The 26,131-nt window shown below is 44.0% G+C and overlaps 1 protein-coding gene across 2 annotated transcripts; it reads left to right on the top strand.

The window, feature by feature from the left end:
- LRRC31 (leucine rich repeat containing 31) lies at positions 1–26,054 on the top strand. 2 transcript variants are annotated; one of them, XM_060242500.1, is made up of 10 exons: positions 1–692; positions 2,139–2,401; positions 11,219–11,338; positions 12,848–13,015; positions 14,612–14,779; positions 16,490–16,657; positions 17,359–17,526; positions 19,505–19,672; positions 23,274–23,441; positions 25,709–26,048. In XM_060242500.1, the coding sequence occupies exons 2-10, from the start codon at positions 2,347–2,349 to the stop codon at positions 26,026–26,028; spliced, it is 1,503 nt and encodes a 500-aa protein (XP_060098483.1). In that variant the 5' UTR covers positions 1–692; positions 2,139–2,346; the 3' UTR covers positions 26,029–26,048. The 2 variants fall into 2 exon arrangements, with proteins under 2 accessions (XP_060098483.1, XP_060098484.1); XM_060242501.1 differs by lacking the exon at positions 19,505–19,672 and having other exon boundaries at positions 11,216–11,338; positions 25,709–26,054.
- The last annotated feature ends 77 nt before the right edge of the window (positions 26,055–26,131 follow it).

Here is a 26,131-nt window from a genome sequence, read left to right as displayed (position 1 = left end):
TTTTTTTTTTTTTACAGGTAGCCTTGTAACTTGAGCTATAAAACAAAGCCCTCCCAAGAAAAACCCATTGCCAGAAATCTGTCACATGGAGACTGCTCCAGTAGCAAAGTCTACACAACGACTTCCTCTTTTGTCTTGGAATTAAAAAAAAAAGAAAGCTAATGAGACTGGCCAAATACATTGCTTAAGGGAATACGTTGAACAAAACTATTTGCTAAGTCTGTGGCAAGCCAGTGCCGGATGCACTGGAAAGAAGATAAGGGAATATTTAGCATAGGACTGACGCCTCTGTCTTTTTCTCTTGGTAGACACGGAAAACTTTTGAACTCTGCTAAGTTTTTCTTCGGAAGGCTGCATCCAGTGTTTTGCACTGGAAACTAGCATTTGCAAATTCAGGAACTCTCTGCAGTGAAGAGATAAAGCTTCTGGCGAATGAAGCTTTGACTCTCAAACACTTATTCTCTGGAGTTCTTCCTTAAGGTTCTACTACGGGACTCAGAACTTGCTCTTCTATTGCAGACCAACGCTACTGCCCACCTGAAAGAACAAAGCTTCACAGAGCACTTGGAACTGATGAAAGATTGAACCTGCAGAACACTCATGATCAAAGCTGATTTATTTCACAAGCCAAGAAAGTTCTTTGGAAGGTTTAACATCCTAGCATTAAAAAAAACCCACAGTGGATAGAGAAGGTAGGTTGCTTTATTTGTTAAAAGCTTCTGACAATAGTTGTTGTATGTATGCCTTTACATTTTTGGAGGATAGTCATCCCAAGAACTCGGCAAGCAACACTTAAAATCAGATGAAATCAACTACAAACTATTCTATAATCTATTTGACACCACAATGTCAGATTTCCCCAAAGGCTCATGCTGCTTAGGAACTTGATTTTATCCACTACACACTCTGTGAACCTACATGGATCTCCTTCCTGTATTGGGCATTTCTTATACATCATCATTTGTAATGGTATTATACACATACATACATATGTACATCCTTCAGAAATGGGTTTTCAGCAATGTACTGGTGAGGTTGCAATCCCTGCAAATGGAACTTCCTTTGCCCACCAATGCCATTTTTCTCTTGAGTTGAGCACTCCATGTTCACTATGTCCATGTGTGAGCATAGTTCTCAGGTAATAGTAGAGAGCCAGCATGGTTAAGATATTCTTAGCTGGAGAACTGGGTTCGATTCTGTGCTCCACATGAAGCTGACTGGGTGACCTTGGATCAGTCAGAGCTTTTTCAGCCCAAAAAATAAGTCTAGCTTTTCACCTAGTGGTTCATAATGCTAATAGAGTTAGAACTTAAGGCTACCAGACAATCTTTGGATCTCCTGGCTATACTACACACAATATCATATGATGATAATTATTATTACCAGGTAATAGTGCAAGGGTGTGTTTGAAAAACCAGTTTAGAACATTCAGTGAACACTTGGATTCTGAAGTGTGTTGGTAATTGCCTATGATTCATATCTGCTTCTTTGATCAATCTATTTAATGTACTGTTTTTATATTGGCTTTTATGCCTGGATATGTTGAGCCTCAAAACAGCAAAGTTCCATTTGGATTTTGTGTGGGCTCCTGCTAGAAGCCAATCCATAGCCCTCTAAGAACCTTTAGGTCAATTACATACCCTGCTGTGTAGGTATATTTTCAAGAAATCCTTCCCTTTGCAAAGGAGAGAAAAGAACAATGATGAAGGTCAAGAATTGCAATAAATTCAGCAGCTTCCATTATGGTTAAATGTCATTATATATGACAGTTTTTCATAATTTACATGGTTTTAACCTCCATCCTAAACAATCAATGGACTTGTGTGTGTGTAACGTACTGTCAAGTCACAACTTATTTATGCCACTCCTAGCAAGGGGCTTCCAAGACAAATGAGGACCAGAGGTGGTTTGCCATTGCCTTCCTCTGGAGAGTCTTACTTGATCACCTCCCATCTAAGTGCTGATCCTGCTTCACTTCCAAAATCTGACGATGTCAGGTTATACCATGTGTCCTTACCCCCCATCAATAAACTTAGAAAGATGTAATTCTTCTTGGGGATGGCACTCTTTATCTCCCAAAGAACCGGGCAACTGTAAATGAGATGGAAATCACAATGTTGGTCTCTTTCTTTTGAAAGACTCAAAGTGAAGAAGATTGGAAAGCTATGAAGGCAGCATCTCCCAGAGATCCTCAACCAGCCTTTTGATAAGTTGGAACAAGAAGAAGAAACTCCCTGTAGAGAAGGAGAAACGTCAGAAACATCAGCATCCACTGAAAATCTTTTCCTTGGGCTCAGATGAAGAAAATCCAATAATGAAGACAGAAAAAGAACCCTAGAGCCCAAAATGAGCATTTTTAGAGCAGAAACGCCAACCGTGAAGCAAGCTCTTCCTGGTGCAGGTAACAGTGATGGGCAGGGTATCTGCATTTGAAACACATGGGGTGTCTGCACAGGAAGCCTGTGCTTCCAGAGGTGAAGACAGATGTGCCATTTAAATAGTGTTCCCAGCAAGTTCTTCATCCCAGCTTCACAATTCGGCTTATACACATATTGGCAGCAAAACCGAATTTGGTCTGGCCCTCTCCTTATATTTCAGATGAGTTGCCTCCATAAAAAAAACAGTGCATAAAACCATAGTCCACTGTATGAACAGTGGTGACATGATGGGTGCTAGCCAACTGGAGTCCTCCATGGCTGTCTTTTGCTACTATCAAACCAGCATTTTAGAGCTTATCCAGGAATAACAAAAGGTAGGACTACCTTTACCTTTATACAGGGTACACTAAGGATTCTGGCTTCCAAACTAGTTCCATTGCTCTAAAAACATTACAATTCCCCAAGTGCTTTCTTCGAGTGCTTGGCTGGGTTCTCTGGCCTGAAGACTGAATAAGTGGAAATATATTTATAGCAGATGGCTAACAGTACTATCCTAGGTAGAACTATACTTTTCTAAGCCCACTGAAGGGTGTAACTCTCTGCTTACAATGGCACTGCAAGTCACTCTTTCTCAGTTCTGGATACAATCCTTCGCATACTTATTTGATGCTGCTGAGAAAGGTTCATTTAAAGTAGTAGGACTTATTTCTGAGTTAATTTTTATACAGCTAGATTTCTACTTTTTTGAATACTGCAGATAAGATTCACAAATCATTTTATATGTTGAGATAGGTCTGGTTCCAGATTATGGGGTTCCTGGGCAGAGAATTCCTAGGGGTCCCCTTACCCCCCACCCACCCATCTGCCTCACTACTTGTCTTGTACGTCCTTTCCCTGCCCTGTTCACAAGCCATTCCACTGGCCATGCTCACAGCCATCTGCACTGCCCATGGATCTGCACTTCCCTGATGGTACTGGTTAGGAGATGCAGCTTGGAGCATGAGTGGCAGAGCACTTACAGGTGAGCAGGCAGAGAAAAGGCATGCTGGGGGGTTGGCAGTGGTGAGCTGCTCTTCTAGGCCCCCGCAGCTTAGGGTTGCCAAGTCCAATTTAAGAAATATCTGGGGACTTTGGGGTGGAGCCAGGAGACTTTGGGGGTGGAGCCAGGAGCAAGGAAGTGACATCACTTCCAAGTCAAAGGTCAAGTGATGTCACTTCCTGAGCTTCACTCCTCTATATCACTTCCAGCACACTGCATCAAACCCCACCTCTAAAACCCTTCACGGGGGTTTAGGAATCCTAATTTCTACATCACTTAAATTGAATGTGTCCATCTAAAAAATTCAAACCCATGGGCAATGGCTATCCTCCTACACTTCAAAATGGGGTCTCTTCTAATACTAAATGTATATATCCCTCCCCAGCAAAAATGATCAGATATAGCAAGGTGCTGTAATTAATCTGAATTTTTTATTGAAGAACTTTTATTAGATACTCCAGCACACCTGATTCTAAAGGGGGGGGGGGGAGAGACTTTAGTGCTAGACTCAATTCAAATGATAAGATTCTAATTGACAAATTTGGATGAAAGCTTGCTAAATAATGTCACTTAATTCAAAACAGATATGGGCTTCCCCCTTAAACAGTGGAAGCCATTCCCAACCTAGTAAGACTTAGTTACTGCTGTCTTCTCAGGTCAAACACAATTACAAGGCTAAGTAGCTCTATCATACCTCTGGTAATTCTGTGGTCAGGTATTTCTCAGTTGCATTCCCTTTGCCACAAAAAAGAATTTGTAGCTCTTTATGCTTCAGGAACTTGGCAATTTGGAAGCTTAAGATAATTCACACCAGAGAAAATTCTTATATGCACACTAGAGCATATTATGTCCTCCTCTATGTCTAGCAATTGGGAGTGGAGGTTTGCATATATCACCCCTACCAAAAATCCTAATAAGCAGCTCTGGTTACCATCATGTAATAGAATAGCTCTAGGGTTGCCAGGACCTGTCACTGACCAGAGGCAGGAGTAGGGTTGCCAGCTCCAGGTTGGGGTATTCCTGGAGACTTGGAGGTGGAACCTGGGGAGGACACAGAACTCAGGGGATTACAATGCTCCCAAAGGCCACCCTCCAAAGCATCCATTTTCTCCAGTAGAAATTGACTTTGTAATCTGGAGATATGCCATAATTCCAGGAAATACTTTCAAGTATCAGTTATTCGTCTTTCCATTTAGTGGGATTAGAAAAGAACACAATATCAAAGCAATATCTGCAGTACTGCATTTAGAACACCTGAGACTCAGAAGCAATGTTCCCTCTAAGCTGTGGGGTCATGTGAGCAAAAAATCTACTTTGTGAGCTACTGGCATTGAAGTCATGAGCTCCTGCATAAATTAGTTTCATGTGGGGCCATTTTTCCTGAGCTAAGACAAAAATGTGTGAGCTGGAGACTAAAAACTGAACTAGCTCACACTAACTCAGCTTAGAGGAAACATTGCTCAAAAATATGTTTAAATGTCATCTAGAACCAACATATTCATAATGCAATAAACTATATTGCTTCTTTTTCACAAAAAAATACAATTCCTGTCAAACTATCTGATCTTTACCTGGAAAATCCCTCCCCCCAGTTGTTATAGGATTGGTTTGTTTGGTGTGTTTGTTGTGATAAAAAAAAAACCTGCTATATCTTAAGGGGGGGGGAAGGAGAGCAAGATAATTAACTCAGCTAAACAATGCTAGCAAATAAAAATAGGTTAGTTTAACACCCATTTTCTCAAGTGAAAATGACTTCTGTAATCTGGAAATGAGTTGAATAAGTATGCTTGCACATGAAAAAACATACCTTGAATTAGGGTCTGGGTAAAAGTCGGATCTAAACGGATCTTCATGAATTCATATGATTTTTCCATTGAAATGAAATCAAACCACTGTAATTCTATAGATCCTGTCTTAGACTATAGGCAGGACCACAAAAATCATGCCTCCACGAATTCGTGGCGCCTCAGCAATGCAAAAACTGGGTTCCAAAGCACGGATCCTCATGAATTCATATGATTTTTATGGTGAAATGAAATCAAACCACCATCATGTTGTAGATCCTCTCTTAGACTATAGGCAGCACCAGAAAAATCATGCCTCCACGAATTCGTGGCACCTCAGCAGTGAAAAAACATGTTTCCAAACCACGGATCCTCATGGATCCTCATGATTTTTACTTTGGGCCACCCCAAGATAACCAGCCAATCACATATGATGTCCATGGGCAGATGTTACACCACAGAAATCGTGGATCCACGGCTTCGTGGCAGCGCCAGGGACTAAAAACTTGCTTTTGGATCACGGATCCTCATGGATCCACGTGATCTTTGCCTTGGATCCCCCCAAGTCCTCCATCCAGTCACATATCATGTCCATGGGCAGAGTTTCCACCACAGAAATCGTGGATCCACGGCTTCGTGGCATCGCCAGGGACCAAAAACTTGCTTTTGGACCACGGATCCTCATGGATCCACATCATTTTTGCTTCGGATCTCCCAAAGTCCTACATCCAGACACATATCATGTCCATGGGCAGAGTTTCCACCACAGAAATCATGGATCCACGGTTTCGTGGCAGCGCCAGAAATCAAAAACTTGGTTATGAACCATGGATCCTCATGGATCCACATCATTTTTGCTTCGGATCCCCCCAAGCCCTACATCCAGTCACATATCATGTCAATGGGCAGAGTTTCCACCACAGAAATCATGGATCCACGGTTTCATGGCAGTGCCAGAAATCAAAAATTGGTTATCAACCACGGATCCTCATGGATCCACGTGATTTCTGCTTCGGATCCCCCCAAGCCCTCCATACAGCCACATATCATGTCCATGGGCACAGTTTACACCACAGAAATCATGAATCCACGGTTTCGTGGCAGCGCCAGAAATCAAAAACTTGGTTATGAACCACGGATCCTCATGGATCCACATGATGTCTGCTTCAGACCCCCCCAAGCCCTACATCCAATCACATATCATGTCCATGGGCAGAGTTTGCACCACAGAAATCGTGGATCCACGGTTTCAAGGCAGCATCAGGGACCAAAAACTTGCTTTTGGACCACGGATCCTCATGGATCCACATGATTTCTGCTTCGGATCCCCCCAAGCCCTCCATCCAGTCACATATCATGTCCATGGGCAGAGTTTGCACCACAGAAATCATGGATCCACGGCTTCGTGGCAGCGCCAGGGACCAAAAACTTGCATTTGGACCACGGATCCTCATGGATCCACGTGATTTCTGCTTCGGATCCCCCCAAGCCCTACATCGAGTCACATATCATGTCCATGGGCAGAGTTTCCACCACAGAAATCATGGATCCACGGTTTCATGGCAGTGCCAGAAATCAAAAATTGGTTATCAACCACGGATCCTCATGAATCCACGTGATTTCTGCTTCGGATCCCCCCAAGCCCTCCATACAGCCACATATTATGTCCATGGGCACAGTTTACACCACAGAAATCATGGATCCACGGTTTCATGGCAGTGCCATAAATCAAAAATTGGTTATCAACCACGGATCCTCATGGATCCACGTGATTTCTGCTTCGGATCCCCCCAAGCCCTCCATACAGCCACATATCATGTCCATGGGGAGAGTCTGCACCACAGAAATCGTGGATGCACGGCTTCATGGCAGCGCCAGGGACCAAAAACTTGCTTTTGGACCATGGATCCTCATGGATCCATGTGATTTCTGCTTCGGAACCCCCCAGGCCCTACATCCAATCACATATCATGTCCATGGGCAGAGTTTGCACCACAGAAATCATGGATCCACGGCTTCGTGGCAGCGCCAGGGGCCAAAAACTTGCTTTTGGACCACGGATCCTCATGGATCCACGTGATTTTTGCGTCGGATCCCCCCAAGCCCTCCATACAGCCACATAACATGTCCATGGGCACAGTTTACACCACATAAATCATGGATCCACAGTTTTGTGGCAGCGCCAAGGACCAAAAACTTGGTTTTGAACCATGGATCCTCATGGATCCACATGATTTCTGCTTTGGATCCCCCCAAGCCCTCAATCGAATCACATATCATGTCCATGGGCAGATGTTGCACCACAGAAATAGTGGATCCACGACTGTGTGGCAGCGCCAGGGACCACGGATCCTCACGCAACATGAGATTGGATGGTGAGCTTGGGATGAGCCAATGCAGATATCATGAGGATCCATGAGGATATGTGCTTCAAAGCCATGTTTTCGCTTGATGATGTTGCCACGATGCCAAGGAGCCATGATTTCCGGGGTGTAAACTCATGAGGATCCATGGTGCAAAACCAAGTTCTTCTTCCATGGTGCTGCCACAAAGCCGTGGATCCATGATTTTTGTGGTAGAAGCTCTGCCCATGGACATGATATGCGATTGTATGGTGAGGTTGGGGGGAGCCGAGGCAAAATTCATGAGGATTCTGGAGGATGCATGGTTCAATACTAAGTTTTTGGTCTCTGGCGCTGCCACGAAGCTGTGTATCCATGATTTCTGTGGTGCAAGCTCTACCCATGGACATGATATGTGATTGGATAGTGAGCTTGGGGTGGCCCAAAGTAAAAATCATGAGGATTCATGAGGATCCGTAGTCCAAAACCAAGTTTTTGGTCCCTGGCGCTGCCACGAAGCCATGGATCCACAATTTCTGTGGTGGAAACTCTGGCCATGGACATGACATGTGACTGTATGGAGGGCTTGGGGGGATCCAAGGCAAAAATCACGTGGCTCCATGAGGATCTGTGGTCCAAAAGCAAGTTTTTGGTCCCTGGCACTGCCACGAAACCGTGGATCCATGATTTATGTGGTGTAAACTGTGCCCATGGACATGATATGTGACTGTATGGAGGGCTTGGGGGGATCCGAAGAAAAAATCACATGGATCCGTGAGGATTCGTGGTCCAAAAGCAAGTTTTTGGTCCCTGGCGCTGCCACGAAGCAGTGGATCCACGATGTTTGTGGTGCAGACTCAGCCCATGGACATGTTATATGATTGGATTGAGGGCTTGGGGGGATCCGAAGCAGAAATCATGTGGATCCATGAGGATCCGTGGTCCAAAAGCAAGTTTTTGGTCCCTGGCGCTGCCACGAAGCCGTGGATCCACAATTTCTGTGGTGCAGACTCTGCCCATGAACTTGGTATGTGGCTGTATGGAGGGCTTGGGGGGATCCGAAGCAAAAATCACATGGATCCATGAGGATCCGTGGTCCAAAAGCAAGTTTTTGGTCCCTGGCGCTACCACGAAGCTGTGGATCCACAATTTCTGTGGTGCAGATTCTGCCCATGCACATGATATGTGATTGGATGTAGGGCTTGGGGGGATCCGAAGCAGAAATCATGTGGATCCATGAGGATCCGTGGTTCAAAACCAAGGTTTTTTTTATTTCTGGCGCTGCCATCAAACTGTGGATCCATGATTTCTGTGGTGTAAACTGTGCCCATGGACATGATATGTGGCTGTATGGAAGGCTTGGGGGGATCCGGAGCAAAAATCACGTGGATCCATGAGGATCCGTGGTCCAGAAGCAAGTTTTTGGTCCCAGGCGCTGCCACAAAGCCGTGGATCCACAATTTCTGTTGTGCAGACTCTGCCCATGAACATGCTATGTGGCTGTATGGAGGGCTTGGGGGGATCCGAAGCAAAAATCACATGGATCCATGAGGATCCGTGGTCCAAAAGCAAGTTTTTGGTCCCTGGCGCTGCCACGAAGCTGTGGATCCACGATTTCTGTGGTGCAGACTCTGCCCATGGACATGATATGTGATTGGATGTAGGGCTTGGGGGGATCCGAAGCAGAAATCATGTGGATCCATGAGGATCCGTGGTTCAAAACCAAGTTTTTTTTATTTCTGGCGCTGCCATCAAACCGTGGATCCATGATTTCTGTGGTGTAAACTGTGCCCATGGACATGATATGTGGCTGTATGGAAGGCTTGGGGGGATCCGGAGCAAAAATCACGTGGATCCATGAGGATCCGTGGTCCAAAAGCAAGTATTTGGTCCCTGGCGCTGCCACGAAGTTGTGGATCCACGATTTCTGTGGTGCAACATCTGCCCATGGACATGATATGTGATTCGATTGAGGGCTTTGGGGGGATTCGAAGCAGAAATCATGTGGATCCATGAGGATCCGTGGTTCAAAACCAAGTTTTTGGTCCCTGGCGCTGCTACGAAGCCGTGGATCCACGATTTCTGTGGTGCAACATCTGCCCATGGACATGATATGTGATTGGCTGGTTATCTTGGGGTGGGCTCAAAGCAAAAATCACGAGGATCCACGAGGATTCGTGGTTTGGAAACATGTTTTTTTAGTGCTGTAGCGCCACAAATTCGTGGAGGCATGATTTTTCTGGTGCTGCCTATAGTCTAAGAGAGGATCTACAACATGATGGTGGTTTGATTTCATTTTGCCATAAAAATCATATGAATTCATGAGGATCCGTGCTTTGGAACCCAGTTTTTGCATTGCTGAGGCTCCATGAATTCGTGGAGGCATGATTTTTGTGGTCCTGCCTATAGTCTAAGACAGGATCTATAGGATTAAAGTGGTTTGATTTCATTTCAATGTAAAAATCATATGAATTCATGAAGATCCGTGTAGATCCGACTTTTACCCTTTTCCCTTGAATTAAACGTTGTTGGTCTTAAAGGTGCCACTGGGTTCAAAGTTTTAGCAAGGTTTTAAAAATTAAGACAAATTTCTTCAGAATGTTCCAGACACCCGGGCCAGCATATACTAAAGTTAAGCTGAACATGGGGTAGCCAAAGGCAATAAAAGCAGAGGAGGCAATAAATCAGATAAGACAATGAAAAAATAAACAGTCTCCACAAGAACACAAGGCTGGGACTGTGCTTAGCCCAGCCCGGCTGAAAAGCACATAAAACGAAAACTTAAGCACTCTAAACGAATACCTTAAATCATTGTAGAAAGCACCTTAGCAGCAGAGCAAAACAGCGTCAGAAGATTACTCCTTGCCTGTACACCCACCCACTGCAATTCCTGTTCTGGAAGAGAGGCTTTTCGTCTTAAAAGCAAAGCAACCCCAAAAGTTCTCAATAAGTATTCTACTGCAAAGTTCTGCAGAAGTTGCTGCTGACAGGTTGAGGGCAAGGCAGTTTATCAGTTCATGCATCATTCAAAATCTCATCAAGAACACCTCATGCCTTTCTGTTCTGTAGTGAAGGCACAGGGCAGGTTTGTGTGAGGAGAAAATGTTTGCTAGATCTCCCCTCTCTCGGTGCCTGGAAGGAATGTTTATTTACACACCAACCACCGTTTGAGCAATGAGATCTACAAATCGCGCAGGCTGTACAAATCTTCCTTACTAACAGGACAGGACAGACACCCCCCCCCTCCCTTCCCTTCTTTTTAGGCTCTTTCTTAGCATGCCTGGGTGATGACTGGACTCCAGTGCCGAGCCTTTGGTGGGTGCAGGGAATCAGGCAGGCTCTCTCCAGGAGAGTGGCATGAAATTGGAGCCATTCCCCTCCCCCCCTCCCGCTTCTGGACTTTTGAAGAGCGGGGGAGGAGGCTATAAATTCTGGAGTCCCCCGCCAGGGCGGGGGGGTTGGGAAGCCTACCGCAGCTGCTCCACTTGAAGGTATGCTGATGTAGAAACTGCTGATCATAGTGAAAGCCATTTAGTCCGCCATTTATAGGTGGACTATAAAAACATTGCTTGAGATGACTGGAGCAAGTTGGGATGACTGAAAAGGAGCCAAGTTACCACACTTCTAAGGCTTTTGTTTCTCACATCGCCTTGTTGTCTTCCATTTCCAAAGCAGAGACAACACCATGTCATTGGAGAGTGAAGCAGTTCCTGGAAAAACTGGATAAGCCGCCCAGTAACAAAGTTTTGGACCTAAACAACTGTGCACTGAATGCAGCTGATATAAAACAGCTGAGTATGTTCCTGTTTTGTTGCACTTTCTTAGTACTAGGCTTTCTCAGCTACAAAGCTAAAAGAAACAACTTTTCATAAAGCAACCAACCCAGTGCTGGTGTCAAGGGAAGGCCTTGTTGGGTATCAGTAGACCCACAGTACTGAAAGGGACCTATGACTGTGCAGTGCTTATCCACACTGGTGGGTGAGTAAGAAGCAGGCCACACCTGCACTTTGCTTTCCCTTTCTGTATTGCCAGGGAAGAGATGGTGTTTTGATGAAGGCTCCAAAACCTGGAAGCAGTACTGTACCAACCCAGGAGGTTATTAGAGCTTCCAACCTCATTTCTTTGCCATGCAACCTATTGGGCTCCATCTCTCAGCTCATCTAGATGCTTCTATTCAATCCCATCCTTAAGAGTCCCATCCAGGGCTTTTTTTGTAGCAGAAACTCCTTTGCATATTAGGCCACACACCCCTAATGTAGCCAATTGTAATGTATGCGGACTCAAGTGAGAACTGAAAGTGTGTTCCTCCAAGAGCTTACAGGGCTCTTAGCCTACTGTAAACTCCAGGGGGAATGGTTACATCAGGGTGGTGTATGGAAAGGAGTTCTTGCTACAAAAAAAGCCCTGCCCCCATCTATTATCACCTATCTATAAACTACATGTATTGAATACTTTCTAGTTTATGCTGTATATCAGGGATGGCCAACGGTAGCTCTCCAGATGTTTTTTTGCCTACAACTCCCATCAGCCCCAGCCAGCATGGTCAATGGCTGGGGCTGATGGGAGTTGTAGGCCAAAAACATCTGGAGAGCTACCGTTGGCCAGCCCTGCTGTATATTAATAAAGTTTGAAAGAGATGAGGGAGAGATAGGGGGTGGCAGGAGTAGGCATGCAGGCAAATGCAGCTCAGTGGTCTCATACTCCACTGTGCTTGGAAAGGGATCTTAGAGCTGCATCCACCTATCCTTGTGCTTTGGATGCACTGCAGCAATCATTAGCACCTGGATTCTCTGGTGCATACAAGACAATCCAAGAAGTGAATGACTGCTGTAGCACAATAACAGCACAATATTCAACAATGTATGAATGCAGCTTAAGCCTCTGCAGCACAGCCTTGTTTAACATCCCACAATTTCTTTGAGTTGGGTCTTTCCAGCTTTTCTCAGAGGTGGCCTTCAGACCACTCAAAAGGCTTTGCCAGTGACTGAAGGACCCACATGGAGAAAAGCCACTTGGTGTGGGAGAAGAAGAACCAACCAAGATCAAAAGCAGGTAGGATCCAATTGTATATCACTGCCTTTACTGAACACACCAGCTTTTTACCCACCTTACCCTGGTACCTGCCATTCCAAGGGTGTGGTGGAGGTTGGTTGGATTGGCAGCAGCTTAATCCTTAAAACACCACAAGCCTCCATCATAGATTTAGAAGTTCAGTAGAGGACATGTTTTCGTGTGTTGTATAGTCTGTGTCATAAAAAACATAGTCCCTGCCATTCTCTTGCTCTGCTTTTTCTCCCCCTCTAGTTGCTATTCTACCTTTGCTGCCAGATCTGGAGGAGATAGATCTTTCCTGGAATGATTTAATACGAGGGGCTCTCCAACCTCTTACTCTTCAATTCAGCCACACGCAGAAGCTAACAGTCCTCCGACTGAATAATTGCAGACTTACAGCCAAGGACATAACTTCTTTAGGTATCCTCCAGCAGTTCCTTAAAACAACTCTAATGGGAGTATGATAATGGGCAATTTCATTGGAGATGTTAGTAAAAATGCCCAGATTTTATACTTGCATGGACGGAGCCTGCAGATCCATTTCAGACTCGAGGAGGGGCTGTGGTACAGCATCTGCTTGGCATGCAGAAGGTCTCAGCTTCAATCCCAATCATACCGTCTGGCAGTAGGTGTCTTGAAAGATCTCTGCCTGAGACTCTGGAGAGCTACTACCTGTCTTACTAGACAATACTAACTCTAATGGATTGAGGGTCTGATTCAGTATAAGGCAGCTTAATATGTGCATTTTTAGGCAGCCTGTCCAGTCCCAAAGGTTTCCCTCAGAGGTCTGCAAAAGTTTGCTGCATTGTTCTTTCTTCTTTCTAGGCTCCCACTTTATGTTACTTAACCATAGTGTTAGGGATGGGCAGGTAGACTTAATTCATGGTGATGAAGGTTGTAGGGATGATAAAAATTTGTAAGGAAGAAAGAAATCATGGCTCCCATCAGTGTTCCCTCTAACCTGAGTTAATGTGAGCTAGCTCACAGTTTTTTAGCCCCTGGCTCACACATTTTTGTCAGCTCAGGGAAGATAGCCCCAGAGCAAACTGATTTATACACTAGCCAAATTGCTCAATCAGAACTTTAATACCAGTAGCTCACCGAGTAGAATTTTTGCTCACAAGACTCCATAACTTATATTGGCTCCCATAATATATTATGTTGTCATGACATCAAGCTTCAGGGCAGAGGCTCTAATCTGTTATTTGGATTAATTATCTGGGTACCCACATGTTGCTAAAGTGGATGGGGAAAAATCTACCTATTCTATAATTGCTAAAATTGGTCTGCCACAATTAGTTTTGTGTGTGTGCTGCTAAAGACACAGATGGTGCATTTACTAACATCATGGGCCTGCAGATAGCAAAATGACTTTCTACTTATAATGGCTTTCTACTTATAATGTTTAATTAGAATATATATGAAGAGGAAGGGAACTACTAAGGGAGGAGCTGTATAGTTTAGTAATACAGCATCTGCTGTGCATATAAAAGGTTCCAGGTTCAATCCCCAGCATCTCCAGTTTTGTTTTGTTTTAATGTATTGTGAAAGTCTTCTGGCTTGAGATCATGGAGAACCACGTCTGTCAGAGTCTCAGGGAGAGGGGGGAGAGGATTCCCAGGAACAGGATTTCAGGGAGCATTTTGGTGTGCTACTGGAGGGAACAGGTGGGAAAATCACACTCTGCAGGTGGAAGTACTTGCACATGTGGGAACATCTAGTCTGGATCCAAACCAAAGTGTGGGGGAAAGGTTTTCTTACAGTTTCAATACATTTGTGGGATTCTAATCTTCATTCTCTATTGTGAATTTGGAAGCAGTGGCAAATTTTACTCCAGAGTAATGAACCCAGTGTTCTAGGATGTCACCTGGCATGAATAAAGTATATATATGGGCCTGCAAGTGTTCAGTCGTGGCAGTTCTGCATGCAAGCAATTAAATGGCATTTGTATTATCCTTTTTCCTCTTTGGTACTCAAGTATATAAAATAATAAGACTTCCAAATGCTTCTTTACAGGAGTAGCCCTTGAAGTCACTCCTTACCTTGAGATATTGGATTTATCATGGAATAATAACATTGGTGGGAACCTTTCCAGTCTAACCCAAAAAATCCCCAAAGGTTATCATCTCAAAACACTGAAAGTGACAGATTGCAGCCTAACAATGGAAGATGGAAAATCTCTAGGTAAGGGCCTATTGTCATCCAGCATTGTTCATTATTGCATCATATATTTGAGATGTCAGATTAAATAGTTACTATGAATTCATCATCTTTTCGCCTATCATGCTTAATGTATTGTTGCTAAATATGCACAGCTGTTTGTTAACTCTGATTTGTGTGTTTGGGCTCCTCACAATATTATTCACAGATATAATTTTATAATGGGTGTTGAATTAGGAGGTCCAGACTCAAAAGTCTAGCTCTGTGGCTTTGTGCAAGTTTTCCATCTGTATAATAGGAAAACAGTATTTTCTTCTTAGCTTGTTGTAATAATGAATAGGATAAAGAAGCAGTATTGATAATTACTCACTACAGACTGTCAAAAGATAATTACACTATTCAAATTAATATATGGAATTCAACTTCCTGGCTGCCTCTCTCTCAGTCTCCCACAAAACTCTTTAACTCTTTGATGATTCTTTCTCTGACCAGCTTTATCTTAGTAGTTTCCATTTTTAAACTCTGTTTGAAGAGTCAACAAAGCAGTTTCTATTTCCCAGCCTGTTACTGATGCAACTCCAAACAGATGTAGTAGAGTAGAAATTCTACCATTATGATCTAAATGATGTTTCATTACTTATGTAGGCTCAAGGCAAATAATCACAATTTTATATGTTGTTGAAGCTTTCACGGCCAGAGTCCATTGGTTGTTGTAGATTTTCCAGGCTGTGTGGCCATGGTCTTGGCATTGTGAGACCTGATTTTTGCCAGGAACTGTGACTGGCATCCTCAGAGGTGTAACCCAGAAAACTGGAGTTCTCTCTGAGTCAAACTGAGAAGAAGTTGGTAGGTAGGTAATTTATATCTACTCGGGCAGGTGGGGTAGGGCAGAGTCATTATCTTGTGGGAGCTTCCTGGGCTGTGACATGCTAATGGAGGAGCTTACCTGAGAGGCTTCTTTTGTATATGGATTGGCTATTGACATTCTAATCTTATCTGTAGTGCTGTTGTAAACTGTAGGCTCTACAGTTTAGTCAAAAACATGTTTGGTTTTAGGTTTTTCATATCTGTTCACTTCCTTCCTGCTAATAGCACACAATACCCCCTTCAGTCATTATGCTGTATGTGAAGTTTTTCCCACTGATATAGCAGACTCATCATTTCCTTCATGGTAGACTGGGTGCCAGAATTATAGTTCCTGAGACATTCTCTCTGGACATACACAACAGAAGCTCATCCAATACCAGCAGAGTCTCTTAGACCAGGAGTAGCCAATGGTAGCTCTCCAGATGTTTTTTGCCTACAACTCCCATCAGACCCAGCCAGCATGGCCAATGGCTGGGGCTGATGGGAGTTGCTTCACCCAAAGGGTGATTAACATGTGGAATTCACTGCCACAGGAGGTGGTGGCGGTCACAAGCATAGCCACCTTCAAGTGGGGTTTAGATAAAAATATGGAGCAGAGGTCCATCAGTGGCTATTAGCCACAGCGTGTGTGTATATATAAAATTTTTTTGCCACTGTGTGACACAGAGTGTTGGACTGGATGGGCCATTGGCCTGATCCCACATGGCTTCTCTTATGTTCTTATGTAGGCAAAAACATCTGGAGAGCTACCGTTGGCCACCCCTGTCTTAGACAATACCACCAGAGTCTTTTAGACAGGCTGGCAGGTGACACCCAGGTTTTAACTTCTAGATGTTATAACCAGCCCATTGTCTGCCTTCTTTCCAGCTCAGCTTCTAAACAGAATCCAGAGCCTTGAAGAACTGGATTTGTCCATTAACAAAAACATAGGACGGAGTCTGAAAAGCATTGCTCAGGAACTGAAATATGTCTCAGGCCTGAAAGTACTAAATTTGCACATGTGCGGTTTGAAACAAGATGGATTCCAGTGCTTAGGTAAATATAAATGTTGATTTAGGAGCTGGGGAGTATAGATTCAAATCCATAAAATGAGTTCAAATTAAATTTCTCAAACAGAAATGAAAAGTTACACACGTATGAAGTTCAACTGGTCAAGTTCAGTATTTTATACTTTTAGATGTTCTGGCGTCCATAATTGGAAAATATGAAATAAATGTGAACTGAAAAAAACACACACGTTCAGATTTTTGCAAAGCAAATTCAAGGTAGAAAAGTTTGGGGGAGAATCTTTTTTCATAATATGCTTCTACTCTGCCAATCAATCTGATCTTTAAAAACAAAGTTTTATAAATGTAATGTGAAAATGTGTGAAATTCAAATTCTGAGGAGGGTTTTTTTTGCCATCAACTTGCAGCCAAATTATGGTGACCCTGTAGGGTTTAAAAGTCAAGAGCCATTCAAAGGTGGCTTATCATTGCCTGCCTCTGTATAGCGACCTGGACTTCCTTGGTGGTTTCCCATCCAAATTCTAAAGCAAGGCTGATCCTGCTTAGCTTCTGAGATCTGGTAAGATCAGGCTAGCCTGGTATAGCCGAGGAGTTACTAAATTTCTGATTTCTGAAATGAGTTCACATCATATCTGTGCTCAGAGTCATAGAAACAGATGAGAAAAGGGGGCTTTAATAGTCGGTAGATGGGCTTGATCTTTGATAACTTGTTTCTGTTTTGCTATCCAGATGATGCTTTTCAGTATTTGCGAGAACTTAAAAAGTTAGATGTGTCATGCAATAAAGAGATGGGAGGAGGCTTCCGGAACTCAGATGCTCATTTGGCCAACCTACGTGACCTCGAAGTCCTGGATCTTCATCAGTGCTGCATTACCGAAGAGGACATGGCCATTTTAAGTAAGATATATATGCAATGAGGTGCTAATAACAAACCAGAGAAACATTTTGCTGGAAGACCTCAAGGACATTTGGTGGCGGTACTCACTGCTACTGAGTACTGGCTTCTCTTTGAAGACTCTACCAATTCTGGAGGTGGGAAACTCAGTACAACCTTATATATGAGTACAGCTAGATTAGAGGCTAGCAGCACCTTAGTAATCAACAAGAATTTTTTGGGGTATCATACCTTCATCGACTTTGATTCTTGAAAGCTTATACCCCCAAAATTCTTGTTGGTCTCTAAAGACTCCAGTCTAGCTGTTCTACTGCAGACCAACACAGCTAACCCTTGAAATGATACATAGAATCATAGAATCATATCGTTGAAAGGAACCTCCAGGGTCATCCAGTCTACCTTTAAAAAAAAGTAAATCATCTAAATCAGGGGTCCCCAGGCCATGGACCGGTACTGGTCTGTGGCCTGTTAGCAACCTGGCCGTGAAGCCTAGCCACCCTGCCCCCGCGGCGCTGTGCAGCCTTGCCATCCCCCCCCCCCCTCGTGGTGCCTCCTCCAATCTGTTTCTACAACTTTAAGGCCGGGGAAGGGGTGGTGAAGCACTGCCTTCCCTGGCTCTTTAAGGGCCGGCCGCCTTCCCTGGCTCTTTAAGGGCCAACCCCTCTCTCCCACTGATCAGCTGATCGGCAGGGAAAACCTCCGCAGCAGCAGCTGGCAACCCACCGAAGAAACACTGCTGCCTTTGCCTCCTCTCCACTTCCTTCCTGGGAGGAGACAAGGTGGAGTCACTTCTTCAGCAGGTTGCCTGCTGCGGCTGCGGAGGTTTTCCCTGCCAATCGGCGGGGGGCGGGGTCGACCCTTAAAGAGCCAGGGAAGGCGGCGCTTCACTGTCTCTTCTCCGGCCTTAGAATTGTAAAAATGGAGAGTGGAGGAGGCGCTGCAAGAAGAGACGGGGCAGCAATGTTGCACAGCCACTGGGGGGGTAGGGGCGAGGCTGCACAGCCATGGGGGGACAGGGCAGGGAGGCTGCACAGCCGCAGGGGGCGGGGAGGCTGCGCGATGCCTGGAGCGGCAGGGCTGAATTTGGTGCCCCACCCTGCTGGCCCTGGGACCGTGGTGGGCAGGTCAGCTCTGGTGCCAGTCCTCGATGCCACAAAGGTTGGGGACCACTGATCTAAACTAACCTCTTATGTGAGGGTGAGACTGTATACTCACACTCCTAGTATCCTACAAATCAACTCACACAATTCTCATCAGTCCACAAGAAACACAGGGAAGTGCAGTATTAAAGCAAACTGCAAAACAAATAGGTCTGCACAGGTCACAGTCAAACCAGATGTGATGCTTAAAGAAATGAAAACAGATCTCCAGACAGTTTTTTTTTTAAATCAGTAAATGGTAGCTACAGAGGTTGCCAGTCGCTCCCCCCCCCACCCTCTTGACATTTTCAATCTCAGTGCAGAGGAGAAAACATATTGAAAAAACTGCAGGTGATCTATATCATCTTCTAAGAGTGAGGTCTCTGCTTTAAAACTCTTTAAAAACAGTAATGTTTTGTTTGGCTCCAAGACGGCCTCTGCAGTGACATGGGCATGCATCACTTAAAAGTAAGCTTTTTGCTACAGAATTTCAGAAGTGCAGCCGTCTCAGCTTGCTGCTGCAAGAATAAACAGGAATCTAGTGGCACCTCTGAGATAACAAGATATAGAAGCACATTTATTCATAGGAAAAAGTATGCAGATTTTATTGGTTAATTTACTTAAATGGACAGCAAAGAAGATATCTATAATCAGATTACATCTTCCAAGTTTTACACAATCTATCCTACTTTTCTTATTAGTTTTTCAACTATTTTCAGAATTTTGTATTCAGGAAAAGGAGAATGGGAGGAAGAGATATAGCCAAATGTTTGACCACTTTTATTTATGACTCATCAATCTTTATCATAATGTCTCTGTTCTGTCTATTGATACTTTATAGCTCAGATAATACCTCTTTTGTCAAGTCTTCAAGAGCTGGATTTATCATCAAATAAAAGCGTTGGGCTATCTTCTGATAACCTTCTTAGCCGATTCCGGTTTTTACCTAAACTGAAATCTGTGCTCCTGAGCAATTGCTCTCTGCAGCAGAATTCATTTGCATCTTTAGGTAAGACTGTACCTGAAATTAAAGGTAAAGGTAGTCCCCTGTGCAAGCACCAGTCGTTTCCAACTCTGGGGTGACATTGCTTTCACAACGTTTTCACGGCAGACTTTTTACGGGGTGGTTTGCCATTGCCTTCCTCAGTCATCTACACTTTCGCACCAGCAAGCTGGGTACTCATTTTACCGACCTCGGAAGGATGGAAGGCTGAGTCGACCTGGAGCCGGCTACCTTAACCAGCTCCCGCTGGGATCGAACTCAGGTCGTGAGCAGAGTTCAGACTGCAATACTGCAGCTTTATCACTCTGTGCCACGGGGCTCTACCTGAAATTTATTCTTGCTTTAATTATCCATGTCTTCCCAATACAGATTGTTAAATGTGCTAAGTGCTGGGATAGACACCTGGGAAGACTGATTATCTAGATGGGCATTCTTTATGACACCATTTATTTTACTGGGTTAGACATAAACTAACCCTACCAGTGCTTCATCCTACCATATATAAAAATTAGGCCAGCGAACTGCTAAGTAATTGATAAGTTTCCATTAAAAAAAAAATCCTATTTATATTTATTTGTACCCTACTTTTCTCCCCAATGGGGACCCAAAGCCGTTTACAGCTGTTGCACGATCTGCCTTCAACCACCTTCGGCAGGCCAAGCAACTAGCGCCCTATCTAGCTCTTCAGACTTACCTACAGTGATCCATGCAATGGTCACTTCCAGGCTGGACCACTGTAACTCGCTCTACGCAGGCTTGCTCTCGAGGCTGATCCGGAAACTCCAGCTGGTGCAGAATGCGGCAGCACGATTGCTGACTGAATCGCCTGTACAAGCAAGCAGTCGGCTGATGCTGTGCAGTTTGCACTGGCTACCAATTGAGTACCAGATCCGCTTCAAGGTTTTAATGCTGACATTTAAAGCCTTGAGTGGCCTGGAACTGGCATACTTGTGGGACTGTCTCTCCCCATATGAGCCCCGGAGGTCATTACAATCGGCCAGCCAACATCTTTTGACCATCCCTGGCCCAAGGGATGTCTGACTTGCCTCGACCAGGGCCAGGGCTCTTTTGGCCCTGACCCCCGCCTGGTGGAACCAGCTCCCTATAGAGGTTCGGACCCTGCCGGACCTGTTGCCATTCTGGAGGGCCTGTAAGACGGAGCTGTTCCGCCAGGCCTATGGCTGAGGCAGGCGGATGTCCTTCTCTTATTGTACCATCAAATTAGGCTCCCAGCACTGTTGCTTAAATCGGGCTGATACAGTTGACATCTTTGGACACCTAAAGCTGCACTTAATTTATATGTCCACACCATTCCATGCTGCTTTAAATCAATCCTAAGCTAATGGCTTAATTAGTTTAAATTTTAATCTGTTTTTAACTGTTCGATTGTTTTATTGTTATTTGTTTGCCTGTTTTACTGTTGGTTTGATTGTTTCATTGTGTTGGAACCCGCCCTGAGCCCATTACAGGAAAGGGCAAGCTATAAATCTACAAAAACAAATAAATAAATAATCCATCCCCATTCTATTTTATTCTCTCCACCACTGACCTGTCAGATATTGGCTCAGAGAGTATGGTTGCCAATCCCCAGGGGCAGGGGATCCCCCAGTTTGGAGGTGCCCCCCCTGCTTCAAAGTCATCAGAAGGCAGGGGGGAGGGGAGGGAACTGTCGGCTGGGCACTCCATTATACCCAATGGTGACCAATTCCCATAGGGTATAATCAGGGCTCTTTTTCTAGCAGGAGCTCCTCTGCATATTAGGCCACACACCCCTGATATAGCCAATCCTCTAAGAGCTTAGAGGGCTCTTTGTACAGGGCCTACTGTAAGCTCCAAGATGATTGGCTAGATCAGGGGGCGTGGCCTAATATTCAGTGGCGCTCCTACTAGAAAAAGAGCCCTGGGTATACTAGAGAATTGAACTGTGGGTATCTGGGGCTCTGGAGAGGCTGTTTTTTGAGGTAGAGGCACCAAATTTTCCGCATAGCATCCAATGCCTCTCCTCAAAAGACCCTCCAGGTTTCTAAAAGATTGGACTGGGGGTCCAATTCTATGAACCCCAAAAGAAGGTGCCCCTATCCTTCATTATTTCCAATGGAGGGAAGGCATTTAAGAGGTTTGTGGTCCCTTTAAATGTGATAGCCAGGCCCAGAACTCCCTTTGGAGTTCGATTATGTTTGTCACAACCTTGCTCCTGGCTCCGCCCTCAAAGTCCCCAGATATTTCTTGAATTGGACTTGGCAACCCTAGCTGAGAGTGACTGGCCCAAGGTCACTCAGTGAGTTTTCATGCCAAAGCAGGGATTCAAACCTGGATTTCCCAGGTCCTAATATGACATTCTGCCAATATACCCTGCTGGCTGTTCTTCTCCCAAAAAGATGACCGTCTCTGTAACATTTAATGGCAAGTCAGTGTGGTGTTCAAGATAAGAGTGTGAATATGGGAAACCTTCAGTCAAATCTCCAGATAGTCAAGGAACTCATCAGGTGATGCTGGGCTACTCTCTCTCTCTCTTTCGGTTTTATTCCACAGGGCTGGGCTAAAGATAAAGGGAAGAACTACATTTGCTGCCCCAAGCTATTGCAGGAAGAATGAAATAAAAATATAATAAGATACTCAATATTCACTTCAGCTTTTCAGTCTCCCCAATGTATGTATTAACTTCAATTCATAGCCTGCCTTTCTCACTGAGACTCAGGGTGGATAATAGAGTGTCAGATGATGCAGCCAAATAGCATGGGGGCATCCAACAAACACTGCAACAGGACTAGGATCACAAAAACTGGAAACAATGCCAAAAATAGTGATGTGTCATAAAGAGTGGAAAGAATAAACAAATTACAAAAGGAGAAAACAGCTTGTTAACCACAGAGAACCCATAAAGCTGCCTGGGCTTAAGTTTACGTGCCCAAACTAATATTGCCCATTGTTTTATTTATTTATAGGTCAGTGCTGCTCTTGAGTTCAAGCACCTCAGGTACCAATGCCATTTTAAAGAAGAATTCATCCATTTGCAAATGCTGCAAAGGCTCATGGCATAGGGGGACCAGGCAGTCTTGTTCCCCCTCCTCTGGTTTCGTTTTCAAGTTCCAAAATAGGCTATTTCAGCATTGGGAAAGGTGTGCCCAGGGAAACAAGATTATCTGGTTCTGCCATACCATGGACTCTTGCAAACTTCTTCTCTGAAATGATGCTGGCATCTACAGGTTGGATCTGTGAACCCCCTAACACCCAGTTTGCCCCTTTAAGCACAGTGCTTTACTTGTTCTCATTGGCGTAAAGGGGAACTATTCACTGACATAGGTGAAAGTAAAGGGGTGCAGTTAGGGACTCTACAGAGGTGAGACTGCTAAGCATTCTGTCTCCCTCGAATGACCTTCCAGCCGCTGATTCAGTCCTGCTCCTAAATGCATAGCTCCATCCTGGGTTTTGTGTCTGGGTAACATAACAGGGGTGCGCAATGGAGTGCTGAGAAAATGGGACAGAATGTCAGAAAGTGGCCTTTTCACGTCACAAAAGCAACGTGGTTCAAAGCAGAAGGTTGTGCGTCTCCGCAGGATGGCTATTTATTTTGGTAAGCACTAGATGCTGTTGTTAATCTTTTCAGCCGAGGCTGCCCTTCACCTTCCTGAACTGAAGATATTAGACCTTTCTTGGAATAAATGCGTTGGTGGGAACCTAAAGCTGATTTTGAAAGCGCTAAACCTCGAAGCTGAGCTCCAAGAGTTAAGACTGAGCAGCTGCAGCTTGGTGGATAAAGATCTGGCTTGTCTTGGTAGGTATAAAACTGCATTTCCCTCCTCAGGTACTCCGTGTTTTAAAAACTGTGATTCACAACCAGCTTGCTCGACGACCACAATTCATCTTTGCATGGCACAGTAGGAAGGAACTGGACATGTCTAGTGGTTCTCACATGGGATAATTCACACTGCAAAGATTTGGATTATATCTAAACAGGATATCGAGAATGCAGGGAGAAATGTGTGTGAGGAGGACTATTTTAAAATGCTGATACAAAGCAGTGCTTCATGCTCCTTGAAGGCAGAAAGTTGGGTTGCTAATCTCTAGTTGGGGCCTGGAGATCTCCCACTATTACAACTGATCTCCAGGCAACATAGATCAGTTCCTCTGGAGCAAATGGCTATTTTGGAGGGTGGACTGTATGCATTGTATTCTGCTGAGGTCCCTCTCCTCTCCAAATCCTGCCTTTCTCAGGCTTCATCCCCAAAATCTCCAGGTATTTCCCAAACCAGAGCTGGCAACTCTTGCAGAAAGTGCTTTGTAGTGAGGCCCCTAAGCCCCTACTCTTTTTTTTTTGTAATATTTTTATTTGGTTTACAATATAATATACAATGACAATTATAAAAAGTTGTAAGGTACTGATATAGAACCCATGGCTGGAAGTTGATATGCAAACATGTTATTGTAAAACAGTTACATATAAAGTCTGTTATTGGTTTGACAAATTATAAAATTGTAGTTTCTCCTTAGCATTACAGAAGAAAATAGCTAAAATAAAAGGAAAGAAAGAATAAGATTAAAACAAATTTGCTCTCTATATTTGCTGGAAAAAAACAACCCTAAAATTCAAATAAGGATAATTGTTTCACTAAATTAGACAACCAGGTAGGGTTATCTAAGCCAGAGATACATGTAATCTGTTTCTGACTAATGGATATTAGATGCTATTTTGGCCACCATACAAAATTCGGTAGCTTTTAAAAACCATTCTGTAATTGAAGGTATATGAGCAGTTTTCCATGACTTCACTAGTGTACATTTTGCTGTGGAGTATACAATTACTATTAATTCTCTCTGAATTGGTGGAATTTCTGGGATATCCCAAAAATTTAGTAATAGTGAGTCAGCTGAGAAAGGTATATTATAGGATGTTATGTTATATATTTGTTCTTGAATCTTTTGCCAGAATCGTTCTACATATTTGCAGAACCACCAACAGTGGTAGTGTCAATTGCACTACAGTTTTTCCAACATTGGGGAGGTACTGTTGAATGTATATAATTTAACTTTAAATACTGCATTGATATGAGTGAGTGCGAATAACTACTGCTTTTGATTTTAATATATGAGAGTCCAATATATTTTGCCATCGATCTTCAATTAAAATTTTATTGAAGTTTTAATGACATGGTTTGATGTAAGAAAGCAGGTTATCATTTTTATAAAATGCAACATTCTATATTATTTAGAAATAAGGCCTTTATAACCCACTGTTTTAGAAGCTAATAGGTTTTCAAATTCTGTCAGTTGTCTTGAAGACTGTTTCATTCCAGAAGTCTCTATTAAATGGTGTAACCCTACTCTTGTTTGAAAAGAAACATGATTTGAGGATAGGCATGTGGTGTGGTGGTTTGGGTATTGGATTAGGATCTGGGAGGCCCAAGGTTCAGATCCCCACTCATCCATGGAAGTTCATTGAACAGTGTTGGGCCAGTCACTTGTTCTCAACCTCAGCTGCTACATAAGGTGGTTATTGTGATGACAAAACAGAGGAGGAGAGAATAATGTTGTCATCTGCTTTGGATCCCCATGGGTGGAAAAAGTGGGGTATACACGGGGCTTTTTTCTAGCAGGAACTCTTTTGCATAATAGGCCCACACCCCTGATGTACCCAATCCTCCTGGAGCTTACAGGGCTCTTAGTACAGGGTCTACTGTAAGCTCCAGGAGGACTGGCTACATCAGGGATGTGTGGCCTAATATAAGGTGTTCCTGCTACAACCCCCCCCCCCCCGCGTATACATATCTAAATAAATATTACCTTCTCCCTTCAATTATCTTTTCAGTCCAAGCATAGCATTTGCCACCCCAGGAATCAAGGTACTATTGCTGTGTTTTTTAGTGTTTGCATTAGATACAAGCCTCATTGTGTGATGATACCCCATGCATTTTTACATTTCATAGTTTGACCCTCCACCACACCCCTTTTAAAAACCTGCTATAAAACAATTTGCAAGCACACGTTGTGTACTATATACTGTTAAATGTGTACCTTAGCCACTGACCTGTTGTCTCTTTTCAGCCCTGGTTATCCAAGATGGCCCTCTGACTAAACTACAGAAGCTGGACCTGAGCTACAACCACCACATCTCTGACCAGGGATGGGCCATGTTCTATCAACGTGTAGGTGCCCTCGAGCAGCTTTCCGAATTGGATGTCAGTCTTCGGCCAATGTTACTACGTGACTGTCGGGAATGGTTTGGCGAGCTATTGGCTGCCTTGTCAAAGCTGCCCGGACTCTTGGAGCTCGACCTCCAAGGCTGGGTTCTCTCCACAAGTCAGCAAAAGCAGCTGGAAAGTTTCAACTGGGACAATGAACGAAATGTTCACATCAACTCTTAGCCTGGGACCCAAATTGCCGAACTAGCTTAAGAATTTCTTGTTTTGTGGTCCCTCCATGCCATTCGACCTGACCTGGTGCAGTACAGTGGGGAAAAGAAGGAAA

The sequence above is a fragment of the Heteronotia binoei genome, chromosome 6 (genome assembly GCF_032191835.1).
Source record: "Heteronotia binoei isolate CCM8104 ecotype False Entrance Well chromosome 6, APGP_CSIRO_Hbin_v1, whole genome shotgun sequence".
NCBI lineage: Eukaryota > Metazoa > Chordata > Lepidosauria > Squamata > Gekkonidae > Heteronotia > Heteronotia binoei.
The sequence above is the reverse complement of the archived record's forward strand: the minus strand, read 5'-3'. Positions and strand labels throughout refer to the sequence as shown.

Bases quoted from the DNA above. Each gene is read 5' to 3' on its own strand.
- LRRC31 (XM_060242500.1), top strand. From the start codon at position 2,347: ATGAGCATTTTTAGAGCAGAAACGCCAACCGTGAAGCAAGCTCTTCCT. The intron at 13,016-14,611 runs GTATCCTCCAGC...GCTTCTTTACAG, and splicing joins CAAGGACATAACTTCTTTAG to GAGTAGCCCTTGAAGTCACT. The intron at 16,658-17,358 runs GTAAATATAAAT...TTTGCTATCCAG, and splicing joins AGATGGATTCCAGTGCTTAG to ATGATGCTTTTCAGTATTTG.